Genomic DNA, 14,037 nt, shown 5'->3' on the forward strand with positions numbered 1-14,037 from the left:
CTTTTTCTGTGTCTCTCTCTTTCTCATACAGACATCATAATTTATGTATATGCAGTGCATTAATCAGTGGGCTTACAGTTATGTTTATATGTCAAAGCTAGGATGGAAGACATTTACTTCAGAAAAGGTTCCTCTAGCAGGAGAATGGAAGAAGACATGTATTAGGTTATTCTTAGTAAAAGTCTAAGTAAGACAGATGAAGATTGCTTTAATGTAGGCAGTCTTGAAAGAGAACGATATAGAGATAAAGATGACTTGTTAGGCACAGACTTGGGATGAGGACTTTGCAAACAGAATTGATGAATTAGAAGTTGGAGGTGTTAAGTTGGCATTTAGTGGAGATGGTGTTGAGTGCTGGTCAGCCTGGAAGGTATCTGTAGAGTGCCTCCCAGGTGCCCATTACAGCCAGAGTGTTATTGGCCAGATAGATCCCTTCTAGCAATGAGAGTAGGACAGGACGCAATTGCTCTGTTACCACATGTAAATGGTCATCCATAACAGAGGAAACATGATGAGCTGTGCTTTCCAGATGCCTCTCGCTCCTGTGGTTCTGACTGAGAGAAGGTATTGGAAAGTACTTGTGTGGTTCTGAAAGTCAGAGAGATGGAACTATATCCTTTAGGACTAAGGCATACGGGGGCCCGCAGCTCACTTAGCATTTCTTGAGGGTGAGCATGTGCCTTGGAGTGCCTGATAGCTGTCCTGAGCCATTCCAGTAGGGGTCGAATAAGCCTCTGGTTCTGTGGGTTGGGATGCACAACATACTTTCCTTCTTCCTTATAGAACCATGGTTACTAGCTGTATCCTGTCCTTTTCATTACAATGCTTGAAAGAAACATGCAGAAAACCCATAGTTATGTGAAAAGCTCAACTCTATATCTATAATCATAAAAAAGAAAAAAGAACAGGACAAGATGATATCTTATTACTCTTAGGCTTGCTGTTATCACAGAAGTTAAAGATGACAAGTGTCAAGAGTGTCCATAACAGAGCCTTCCACATTGACGGCTCTCATGATCAGTGATACTGTAAATTATTATAACTAGGATTGAGGTTTTTTTTTCCCAGAAAACTGGAAACGTAACTATCATATGGTCCAGCAATCCCACTTATGAGCACACCCAGAGGAGTTGAAGTCAGTGTTTGAGCTGTCTGCACACTATCTCCCCTGTAACACTCACTACTCACAAATGCCAACATGCAGATATCCATATACAGTGCCAGTACTATTCAGAAAAATAGTTCTCCATATCTATCAACAAGGTGAATCTAGAGGACATTGGGCTGGGGGCATGACAAATACCAAAATACCATATGACTACATGCAGTCACCTAAGAAGACTTGCTATCCAGTGTTTTATTACACAGCATGGTGATCATTGATAAGTATTGTGTGTATTTCAAATTAGCTAAAAAAGGAACTAAGGCTGGCAAGATGGTTCAGCAGGTAATTACTCTTGATTCCAAGCCTGATGACCTGAGTATGAGTTCTGCAACCTACATGGTAGGACAGAACTGGTTCCCCTTCATTCTGCTGTGACCTCCATATGTGGACCAACATATAGGTGTTATATATGTGGATGGGCATGTGCATGCACACACAGACACCACTGACAGAGAAATAAATACAAAACAAGTTCTTTTAAAATCAATTCGAGGATTTTAAATGTTCTTACTACAAGGAGATGGTTATGGCTGAGGTGGGTGTTGCTGATTAGCCTTTGTGCATTCTCTGCAGTCCAACATTGTACTGCACCCTAGGAATAGCAAAAGCAAGTGCTTTACAATCTAAATAACATCTTCAAAGTTGAGAATGCACTGCTTTAAATATTTAGAAAGAACAACTCTACCCTCCCCCGCCACACTCACTTTGTACATTTCCTTGTAATCTAAAATAGTTATCTGACTAAAACTCAACATTTCTTACTAAGGAATAATAGAAGAAAACAATTTTCATTTCAGATGAAGATCGCCTTTCTAGAAGAAAAAGTATTGTGGATACTGTATCTATTCAGGTGGATATTTTATCCAACAGCATGCCTTCTGATGATGTGGTAAGTTGCTAGAAGGTTTGGTGGAGAACTGTCTTAAGGTAGTCATTATTTAAAAGAAAGTTTTCCCTTCACACCTATAAGGGGGAGAAACTACAAATCTAAATTATCCCCAAGTCAACTGAATTGTTAGAAGAAAATATAATTTAATTTTTGTGAAGCCATTTCAACTGCCCATCAAGTTGCATAAACTTAATATATATTATTGGACTTTTGCATTGGCGTTCTATAGGACAGAAAGAGCTATGAAACAGAACCAGGTTCTCTGATTTGTTTTGTTATACTTTAATTATGGTATGTTATGTATGCCTTCTTAAGCTCTCCAAGTCCTGCTTATTTTTTTTAAATACGTGAAATACAAAATACAAAAACAGATGGAACTATACACCTCCCAGGACGCCATATCTCCACTTCAGAAGTTCACCTGTAAGGAAGAACTATTTTTCATTTTCGATATTAGCTATTACGAATGTGACTTAAGCCATTTCAGTGCACTGCTGTTTAAGCCCTGGGTGCTTGCACTGCCATCCACTGGATGCTTTCCTCCTGTTTCAGCAGAGCACAGACAAGTACCCTGCTGAGTTGGAGAAAGAAGAACCAGCCAGCACTCAGTTGATAGCAAACTCAGAGTGACACAGTGCTAGCTCTCAGCTCAGCTTCCTCTTCCTGACTTACCCATTGGTTTTCTTCCTAGCTATTTCATTATTTCTCATTGATACAGTATAAATAATTAATGGATTATCCAAGCAAGAACCCAGGAAACTGAGTTACCTGAATTCATACTCTTCTCACTCCCTTAGCTTTAAACTCTTATCAGTTCGTTTGTCATTACTTAGTGCTCAGGAAACAAACAACTTAAATCTTTGCTACTCAACTCTTCATTATACAGAATTATTTTATCCTATCAATCACTTATTAGTAGAGTTCAAGAGCATTGAAGTGGGCTTAGGAGAAAGCTTGCTTGGTAAAGTCCTTAATGCAAGTCCCTAGCATCCACATAAACAACAAGGTGCTGAGATGTGGAGACAGGCAGATCCTAGAGGCCCATGGCCAGCCAGTCTAGGCCAAATGTCCAGCTTCAAATTCAGGGAGGAGACATTGTCTCAAAAAAAAAAAAAAAAAAAACAAATGGAGCATAGGAGATGGCAGAGTGGATAAAGCACTGCCAGGTATCCATGAAGACCAGAGTTGGGGTCTCTGGTACCTCAGAAATGCTAGCAGATGTGGCATCGACCTGTACTTTCAGCATTCAGACTGTAAAGACAGGATTGCTATGCCAAGCTAGCTAGCTGGGATTGATGAATCAGGGTTTATCAGGAGACACTATCATAGTATATAAGGTGGAGAATGATCAAGGAAGATATTAGACATCAATTTTGGGGCTTCCAGACCTGCACACAAGTGACCTCTAAACATGTGGTGTTTTACGTACACATGTGCAACACAAGCATGCAGGAAAAAACGGGGTAATGCTACTCTGATGGAAACCTGATGGGGGCAGTGAGGGAATGAAGAAAGAGTAGATGATTTGGGCTGGAGAGATGGCTCAGTGGTTAAGAGCACTGACTGCTCTGCCAGAGGTCCTGAGTTCAATTCCAAGCAACCACATGGTGGCGCACAACCATCTGTAATGGGATCTGATGCCCTCATCTATTGTGTGTCTGAAGACAGCTACAGTGTACTCAGATAAATAAAAAATAAATCTTGAAAAAAAGAATAGATGACGTACAGAGAAGACAAGCTAGTGCCAGTGGGAAGTCTTTATCGGAGAGCAGTCTCAGGTTGTGGTCATTTGCGAGGAGGAAGCTGTGCCTGGCAGTTTTTGCGCACATTCTGCCAGTTTCCTGAGCCTGATCCCAGGGGTCTGAGGCATTGGTCCTTACTGGTAGTACACATTCATTCAGGACTTGCATTCCTTACATACTCCTTCAAGGTGTTCTCTGCTCCCCACACTGAAGGTAGGTAGAGAAACAACTGGAGAAGACATCCTCACATCAACGTTGGCCTCGGCATGCTTGCACTCTCCACCTGTGCACACACACATATGTGCATGCAGTTAGAATAAAGAGGCCAAACCATCCTGCTCAGATCTACCTCTTTCTTCAAAGCCACTGTAATGTGTACAATTCTGTTAGTAAAGAGGAATCATGCTAGCTCTTTTAATGAGTTGTGAGTTTCTCTTGTTATCATTTCAGTGAAGAAACTTACTCAGAGCCTTGGCTTCTAGGCTTAATTTTAATCAGGAACACAGAATATTTTAATGGTTGTGCTTTCATTTTTTGTTTTGCTTGCCTTTTTGTTTGTTTGTTTGTCACTTGAGACTGTTGTAAAGAATCAGTTTGCTCTGATAAAATAAACTGAAAAATATTTACATGAAGACATTATAGGGGGAAGATTCTCTGAGTTTTACATTAAAAGTTTATTAATACATTAACTTTTCAAAGACAGTGTGCTGTAAGTCCTCAGTTATATACATCAAACACTGGATGTCTGATAAATACAATTTAGTGTCACATTTACTTAAGCACATTTGAGTTTCAAACTCACTGGAATTTGCTTTTATACATTAGCAATGGTTATTCAAATGCCAAGAGACGTAACAGAATTGCTTTGTAGCCAAAAATAAGTACCTTATAGTGAGGATAGGAGAACTATTGGTTAGATATTTCCAGTTACTGGTAAATATTTATTTCAGCATTGATCAGTAAAAGCTAACATAACAAGAAAACTAGCCTTCTCACTTTTCCTATGTTCTTTGTCCTGTACTGTATATAGTTTGTTTGGTTGGTTGGTTTTTATTCTGAAGTGATTTAGCGCAGTCTAAGAAAAGTGAGTTTGGTTTTCTTCATTTAAATGCTACTGCTAGATTGCTTCTGGTACGAATGATTAGCCAGAGCCTAATCTTGTATATCTGCTCCAAATATCTAGAATGCACCTGAAGATTCCAAAGTTTAATCTGACTGCAACTAGAACTGTGGCCCTCAGTAGCAAAGCTGAGGTAGTGGGACTCTTGCTGCCTGACTTCCGGCTAAAGCCTTTGTTAAGAGACGCTAAGGTGCAGAACATGAAGTCTTGCTTCCCTTAGTCTTGCTGCCTTAGACTTAGCAAAAGATGCTCATGAGCTAAAATTAGGGATGACCGAAGTGCCAGGCAAGTACTCGTGTATCCTACCTTTGCTTAGCTTTTACTCAGATTCTATAGTGACGATGCATTGCTCGCTGTGAAATGGTTGCTGCCTCCTAAAGTACCACTCTCCATTTTTTTCAACCTCAAAAGTACTAACTTTTAAAAGTCATAAAACATTAAACTTTATAGTTTTGCACATATTTCAAAGCAAGAAATATTTGAGATTCCAAGCTAAAGGGTATTCATAGGAAATAATAATAATAATAATAATAAATGATGGGTGACCTCAGAAAACCCAGAATGTGCTATTTCAAGGCAAATACTTCTCAGTATAGTTCTTGAAAGCTTCATTTTTAAAAAATGTGTGTGAATGTTTCACTTGCATATGTGAGGTCAGGGGAGGGTGCTGAGTCTACTGGAACAGGAGTTAAGGACAGATGTGAGCCACTGTGCGGGTGCTGGGAACCAAACTGATCCTCTGCAAGAACAGCAAAGAGCAGCAGATGCTCTTAAGTACTGAGCCATCTCTGCAGACCATTCTTAGAACCATTCAGAATCTTAGGTTATTTTATGTTTGATTTGTATACTATCTATAGTTCTAAAATTATAAAGGTTCTGTAATGATTAGTGCTTATTCACTATCCAGCTAAAAGTATATTTGTAATCTTGGCCTTGATTACTTCAAAGGGTCTCCTTACCAAGCACAGTCCAGTCACTGGGTGTCTTATGGGTCTTTATACACTGGAGGCTGTACCTTATCCAAAGGTGCGGAGGTGCTGCCTAGTCTGCCAGAAAGATACTCTTCTCTGTGTCCAATCAGGGATCCACTGCAGTAGGCCATTTCTATGGCTAGCGAAGAAGTGCAGAGCATTTGCTGTTTGAAATATCTCAGATCAAGCCAATTAAAAGAAGGAAAAAAATTAATTGTCAAAATGTGTAGATGACTTGTACTTTGGTAAGAATATGAATTATATTCACTTTTCTTGACTCTGTTCTGCTTACACTCCCTCTAGGTTAGCAACACCGAGGAGATCACCTTTGAAGCACTGAAGAAAGCAATTGGTAAGCTGGGGAGCACTGTTCCCTCCTAAAACTCATGTCTGCTTTGGTGGGTTTTAGATGTCACAACATGAATAGAAAAAGGAAAAATACTGTTGGTTTCTATAAATTAAATAGTTTATTTAAATACATTGCTTAAGCTTTTAAATTGTCTAATATATGTCTACACATAAGCAAACTGTTATAAACAAGGTAGACATTTCTTTATTATCTAACAGACTTTGTCTAAACCATTAGACAAATTAGGCCTTAATTTTTTTTTAAACCCTTACATTGTAAGGGGAATTTTACATATTGGCTGTAAATGACCCAGCTGTATTTTAGGTCTCTATTTATTGGGATCAAAATGCTGTTTAACAAATACTTAGCAACTCATGTTCAAGGGCAGAATAGTTGTACATAAAAGAGTTAATTCAAAAAGCCCTAGTAGCCCTTTGACTTCTGGTAAGTTACTGTTTTCCCCTGTATATGTCAGTATATATGCATGTGTATGAGTGTTTGTAGGTTTGTGTATGTGTATATCCTATCTATGTGTGCCTGGTATGTTTGTATATTTGTAAATGTATATATTTGGTAAGAGATGCAGGAATTACCTGAAAGTAGGCATTGTGCTGTGGAGCTTTAACTCTTTCTTAGATTTAACTTTTTTTCCCAGATATTTGTGTTGTCTAATATTAAGTGAAACATTTAAGGAATGTTTTTTTGCTTTTTCTTGAATAAAAGTAGCCCTTTAATCACTCTTATTTGGGGGTGTATAGATCATTGGCTGTCATGGTCTTTGGTGGGATTTTATGACAGTCTTTATCTGGTCCTTATATAGATACCAATGGAATGGAAGAACAGGAAAAGGAAAAGAGACGTCTTGTGATAGAGAAGTTCCAGAAAGCACCATTTGAAGAAATAGCAGCACAGTGTGAATCCAAAGTGAGTGAATCTGTGTGGAATGGCTCTTGGGAGCTTATTCTGGTCACTGGGTGGCAGGACCCCAGCTTTAGACATAACCCACACATCCAGCCTCTGCAGGCAGAGGGGTGAAAGCTAAAGAATGCATTCCTGTGATGAAGCTGATGGGAATGGCAGGTCCTAAGCTGAGTGTTAATGGCCGTCATTGCTTTGATGTTCTATTCTGTTTTGTTTCCAATGGTTTTCAGTGATTTGCTATGGGAATTCTGTTGAATATATTACAGCTTGTGGCTGTAGAACTTGATAGTGTGGGGATGAAGAAAAGACCAACATTTAATTCCAATAGATATTGCAAATTAAAGCAGTTTGTATGTCAGCTTCATAGTTACAGTTGTGCTTTGTCTACTGGGTATCTGGTAAACAGTACATTTGTTAACATTTTTTTTCCTTTGCAGGCAAATTTGCTTCATGATAGACTTGCTCAAATATTGGAGCTCACCATACGGTAAGGGGTTAGCATAACAGTAACAGCACAGACTATTGGAAGCTCTGCATGGCTGTATGTGTTTCCTAACTGCCTTGCACTAACTTTAAACAAGATCCAGCTGGCAGCCCTTTGTCTCTGTTTACAGTGGGAAGCTGAGCAATTTCATGTCCACTCATCTGGCATTCCTAGGTTTCTCTTTTAGACTATCTTTTCCTCTGTGATGGATCTCTAAACATCTGAGTGGCTTGGAAGACCCACATCTAATGTCATGTTTAACTAGGATGTCATTTGTATTTACCCATCCATCTGTAGTTTAATATGCTTCCTTCTATCCAGAGCAGTAACACTGCTACCAGTGTGGATGGGTCATTTCAATCACTGGCTTTCCTTGGGTTTTCATATGTCCTTTTAAGTTATTATGAGAATTACATTCTGAAGTTTATAATATCACCACTGTTGGTCATTCTGAGTCTGTCTCTCCTTAAGTAATTCAGCCTGAGAAGGAGAAAGGCTCTCTGTGCCTTGCAGAGGTGGAACTGCCCCATGGTCTTACATTGACGTCAATGTGGAAATTGGCCTGTGGGTAAGGTAACCCCGTAGAGGACACACATATAGACTTGCTTCTGGAATTTTGTTTTGTACATTAGCTAAATCTTTTATCTTATGACATAACTCAGTCAGTCAGTCTCTCTCTCTCTCCATATATATATATATTTATGTGTGTGTGTGTTTGTATCTTAAGCCTAGGAGAGACTGGTCTCCTTGACTTGTTTTTATTCTACTGTTTTCTGCTTTCACATGTAAGAGAGTTTTTGTCAACATCACACATTTCTCACTGTTTTTATGTTGCTAAGGAGAGAATTGCTCATTTGCACAAGTTCAGAAGGGAAATGACTAAAATATAAAATGTGCTATAGACTTTCTTTTCAGAGAAAAATGCCAAATAAGGAATATTTAAAACTGTCTGTTAGTTAAAATTCCAAATACCTACTGTGTACTTGGCCTTGGGCTGTGCACGTTATTTTAGCTTTTTCTGTTCTCAGCATGGCCTGAAAAGTAAGTCAGTGCTGCCTCTCAGTTTACAGACAAGGACACCAGAGCTAGACAAGTAATGTAACTGCTATTGTCGTACTTAGAGACAGACAATTAGAATCCATAACCTGGGTTCTTCAGTGGACTGGGGGTCACCGAGTTAACTTGGGTCACATTTTTGTGGGTTTAAAATGTTAAGAACAGCATTCTAGTTTTAGTCTTCTTAATACCATGAATTCCTCTGAGCTTTGGCTGAAAACTTGGTTCTAGTTAATATTAGCAACACTTGGAGTGTCCCAGACACAGTGCTGGGTACACTGTTTCAGTAGCAGCCCATCCATGGCTGCCTCTTTGAAAAATGGATATTCTGGGACAGCCTGTGTGATACACAGAGGCTAAAGGCACAATGAGGTGCACTGCAGGTTTTTAGGCCTGTCTGCACATTTTCTCCTGATCAGCCAGAGAAGAGAGTCTGTGCTCTACAAGAGTGAAGCAGAACCATGTTATACCAAGCCCATGGCTTGGGAACAGAGGAGAATAAAGGAGAAATACAAAGCAGTTGTAAAATGAGCAGCAGCAGCAGCAGCCACCACCGCCATGACAGTCATGTATCCAGGATGCGAGACTTACTTGCTCTCACCCTTTTTTCCTGCCTTTGTTTACCGGACTCTCACTCTCTTCACGCGATCGTAATAGTAAACCTTAACATTCTTATTCAAATATTAAAGCATTTAATTAAGAAAATGCAAATGCAAAAATGGTGTGCAAGATTTAAATAGTGTCAGTAGCTCTCGTGACCCCGAGGGCACCAGCGGCTTCCTGATCTCACTGGCACACACACATTCTCACATGCTCTATCCAGGAGCCGCCCGATGGCTCTCCCCAGTAGCCTCCCAATGCTCTCTGAAGTTTCCTGGTACTTGTTCTTTAACAATAATGAAAATGTTTATTGACCATGCTTATTAAATAACACACTTAAGATATGTGCATTTCACTCTGAAAACGATCCATTACTAAAACATTAAAAGGTGTTACAAATATTGGAATACTCGCAAAATTATTTGCTAGAACAGTATATCATGGAAATAGGAAAAGCAGCTGCATAATGTAGTTCAGGGCAGTTCAGGATTAAAGATAATTATATGAAGCTAATACTTGTGCAAATTATTAATTAGTGAAAACATTCATAACCATAGGATACTAATTAATACAGACTATGAAATAACTCTAAGTCTGAGTTATACTTAATATTTATATACAAAAACCTCATACTTGGTCCTTTTTTCAAACATGTATTTACTTTTGTATATGTGTGACAGAGGGTGGGGCTCAGTGGATAACTTTCACATGTTGGTTCTCTCCTGCTCTGTGGATTCCCAGGTTTGGAGACAGCTACCTTTGCCCACTGAGCTGTTCTGCCTGCCCTCATACCTTGTTTTTAAAAAGTTAATGAGTATCATAAAGATGTCATCTCTATAAAGATTAACCCATTATTTTAGTCAAAGTGTTCAGAGAATGTAGTTATTAATTTATGTTTACAGAAAATGCTGAGGGCTGTCTGGAAGAGTCCTTCTGCAGGAGGAGATAGGAGAATACATAAGAGATGGATCAAAGACACCACCTAGGCCAAGGGAAACATGAAAGTCTAGTTGTTTTTTTCTATTACCATCATCATCACCATTAATGTATTTATTTATTTGACTTTTTTTCAGACATTGTGTCTCCCTGTAGGGTCAGGCTAATGTTGCTCATAGGGAGCCACCTACTTCTGCTTTCTGAAAGCTAGTATTAAAAGCATGCACCATAAAGCCTGGCCTCGTGGGATTTTTAGAAGGGTGGGTTTGTGTAGAAGTAGGTAGAATACAGAAAATTTGAGAGCTTCCATGTGTGGCCAAGGGTGTGTTTGTATATGCATGCACACATGTACATGTGACACTAATTAAAAGGACTGAGGATTAAATAATGGATTAGCAAAATATATCCGCATTATATAACAAAAGATTAATTTCCTAAGGTGTTTTGTCTGAAAAGGATACAGTTATTTATTTATTTATTTATTTTTATTTTTTATTTAAAAAACCAAAAATGGATGCCACAGAGCTGTTTATCACTAACAATAGCTCGAAAATTAAAAAAAAAAAAAAAAAAAAAAAACGAAGTAATACATTTATTTTTACCTTCCAGGTTGGCAAGGATTGCCTCTAGTCCTTAAACCACTATAAATTTCCAGGATACTATGAATCTACTTAGAATCAGAAACTCTTACTCATAAGTCATTAGAACAAGGATAAATGGGTAGATGCATGAAGATGTGTGTGTGTGTGTGTGTGTGTGTGTGTGTGTGTGTGTGAGATTTATAATGAAAATGAACCTTTATTTGTCCAGTAGATAAAATATCTTTATATCACACTGCCATAAGAGTGATATGCATTAAGATACATGTTTTATTTGTGAAACAGAGTAGCTCACAAAAACGCAGTGTTTAATACACACACACACTCACACACATACACAGAGATACATGGTCTGTTTTGGACTTAAAACAGCCAGCATCCCTATCCATTTCGTATACATTGTCATAGCTGGCCCACACCTCCTCTGCCTTGAGCCCTTCAGTTAAGGAATCTTACCTTGCTGTGTGCAGGCAATAGTTGAATACCATGCATGCACCTTCTGATGGCACCATGTTCTTATTTTACAGCCCTCCTCCCAGTCCATCTGGAACATTGACCGTTACTTCTGGGCATACCCAATACCAGTCCGTCCCAGTCTATGAGATGAAGTTTCCAGATCTGTGTGTATATTGACTGGCTCATGAAGACTACAGCATTTTAAAAGGACCTTAAAGCCTGCAAAACAGGGCCAAGACGAGTTTCAGGATTTGCATAGTGTTTACTGGAATGTCCTGAAGTGTTATGGGACTTGTCTCTACCAACACTTGTCATGCTGTATTAGAAGTTTAGGGACCCTGATTTAGAGTACCTCTGGAGATAGGCTTATACCACGTTAATTTGTTTGAGGTTCCTGTTATCTTTTTAGATTGAACAGGTATTGCTTTCACATTATGCTCTTGTTAAATAGTATATTTTAAACTTTGCACAAACATGATTTTAAAAAAATATATTGAAAATGTATGAAGTGTCTGCATAACTGCTTAGAAATGGGTTGCTTTTATTTTCTTTTTTTTCAAAAGTAAATATATTCCTAATTTTAGGGTTGCAAATTCTCTCCTGCTTTCTAAATCCGTGCTTCAGATGGACTGTGCACACATCCCTTCAGTCCCTCCATAGTAACATGTGGCAGGCATTCCTAGGGTGTCAGTGTTAGGAAATATCTACTGGATAGTATTCCCACCCACCTAGGTACCCATCTGGAAACTGGCCAGATCAAGCTGGTCTTGTGATACTGTGTTTTCTGCTTCAGGTTAAGCTCTTGAACCCCTTCGAGCTCGCTCTTGGAGTGGGAAAAGGTGCAGTGTTTCTCATATATGATGTGTTAGTTTACAGATACGCTTTGAAACTACAGTTGTATTTTGCTATGATTCCATTAATTAAATGAAATATATATTTACCATAGAAAAAGAAAGACATTTAAAAGAGCTACCTGTTCACCTGTGCAGAGTCTATGCATTTCAGTTTTTTAGTGAATTAATTTACATGTTATATTGTACATTGTTTGAAGTCTTTATTGTACAAAAATTCTCCCAGTAAATCTTTTAATTTGTAAGAGTTGAACCAAAACTTGTATGCATCTCTATGAAGATTAGTTACATACTTCAAAACAGTCTGTGTGTTCTTGCTAAGGTGGATGAGTGAGTTGCCTTTCACTAGTGAGACTTGTAAGACTACAAGAGCAATGTGTACTGCACATGCTAGGGACACCACCACATGCTAAACAGAAGCATTCTGCAATTAGAAAATTCTCTTTGCACCATTTTGTGGAATCACTTTGTATAACTCTACCTGTTCAAATTCAGTTTTTTTTTTATATAAAACAGTACTCCTATCAAAAATTGTAGCTCAAAAACTAATTAAGTTTTAGTTTTGTGTTTAAAAAATGAGATAAAGTATAGGATGTTTTATCTGTGTGTTTTTGGTTATTTGGGCACCATTAGTTCAAAAAGAAAGAAAAAAAAAGGAAGGAAGGGAGAGAGAAAGAGAGAGAGACCAGGCATGCCCAAAGCTTTGACTATTTACAGCAGAGTAGAACATCTTGCAGAGGGGGGTCTATTTGCTATCACCTCTGACAAGACAGCCCAGGCTGCTGATTAAGTGCAGATACACCAGACCTTGTTCTCAAGAGGGACAACGCAGCTGCCACTGGAAGACCAGTGCCCTGTGCGAGCTCCCACTGTAGCTTCCCTCACACCAGGGGTACGTCGCCAGCTAAGGAAAACCTCATGCACTTTCGGTTCCCTTTTTCTTCTTCATTTTAAAAGAAGGATATTATTTTTTGACTGCTTTTAAAATCCTAACAGGGGGACATGCAAAAACAATCATCATCCACTTGGATGTCATTTTATAAATTAACACTGTGTGCTTTTGTATGGAAAAATATATAATTTAATAGTATAAGAAAAAGATATATATTCACTTGCATTCATGCAGAACACAAGCTTTGCTGTACAAAATGTTGTGTTTCTTAGTGATTTTAAAAGGCATGCTTTGCATGCAAAGGAAAGCCATTGCAGTTAGTCTTTTCTCATACTTGTATCTTGGGTTTTATAAACTGCTGGTTTGAGTTTTATTACTCTTAAGCCACAGTACATGTCTGAATATCATAGGTCCATTAGACTGAACTGGTTTTATTGACAAGGGTTCCCAAACAATGGATATTTGTCTGATTCTTCCACTTTTGCAGGGATCACATTTGGATGCGTGTGCGAGCTGTGCTGTAGCTAGTTCAGGTACTGAATCTTTAGGACTTGCTGGAGTTTATTGCATCAGTCTATTTTGGCAGGTACGGGATACTCAAAGCATTTACTGTTCTCCTTGCGGTATTCAATTGGTTCTATTCTTGTGTATGACTCCAAGAGGTTAAGTTACACTTTCCTCCGATGCTTGTGATCCTGTGCGTCTAGCTGCTTACGTAGTGTCACTGAATCTTCCCTGAGCTCTCATACTCAGTCTCTCTCACTTCTCTTTCCTCCTCCTGGTCCTCTTGCTTCCCTCTAGCCTCCTTTAGAATTCATTATCCTTTAGAGTAATACCACCCTTAACCAGCAGTTTAACTCCCCACTCCCTCAAACGGAACTCATTTGTCTCACTAATGCTTATACATGTATTACTGTAATAAAGTAAGTTTTTTAATGTAAATTTTTCATTGTGCAATAATATGTAAGCAATAAAAGAAAAATAGCATCGCCTATGTATAAGTGCA

General features: G+C 38.6%; 1 protein-coding gene across 2 annotated transcripts in view; it reads left to right on the forward strand.

Moving 5' to 3' along the window:
- The window catches only part of Efr3a (EFR3 homolog A), an 86,147-nt gene extending 72,110 nt beyond the window's left edge, over nucleotides 1-14,037 (forward strand). The window contains exons 19-23 of one of the 2 annotated variants that reach the window (XM_029469566.1): nucleotides 1,963-2,054; nucleotides 6,191-6,239; nucleotides 7,057-7,160; nucleotides 7,595-7,644; nucleotides 11,360-14,037. In XM_029469566.1, coding sequence (XP_029325426.1) covers nucleotides 1,963-2,054; nucleotides 6,191-6,239; nucleotides 7,057-7,160; nucleotides 7,595-7,644; nucleotides 11,360-11,465 — 401 coding nt within the window. In that variant the 3' untranslated portion in view covers nucleotides 11,466-14,037. The remainder of the gene's footprint in view (nucleotides 1-1,962; nucleotides 2,055-6,190; nucleotides 6,240-7,056; nucleotides 7,161-7,594; nucleotides 7,645-11,359) is intronic. The other variant, XM_021182859.2, reaches the window with a different exon arrangement.

Source organism: Mus caroli, chromosome 15, assembly GCF_900094665.2.
Source record: "Mus caroli chromosome 15, CAROLI_EIJ_v1.1, whole genome shotgun sequence".
NCBI lineage: Eukaryota > Metazoa > Chordata > Mammalia > Rodentia > Muridae > Mus > Mus caroli.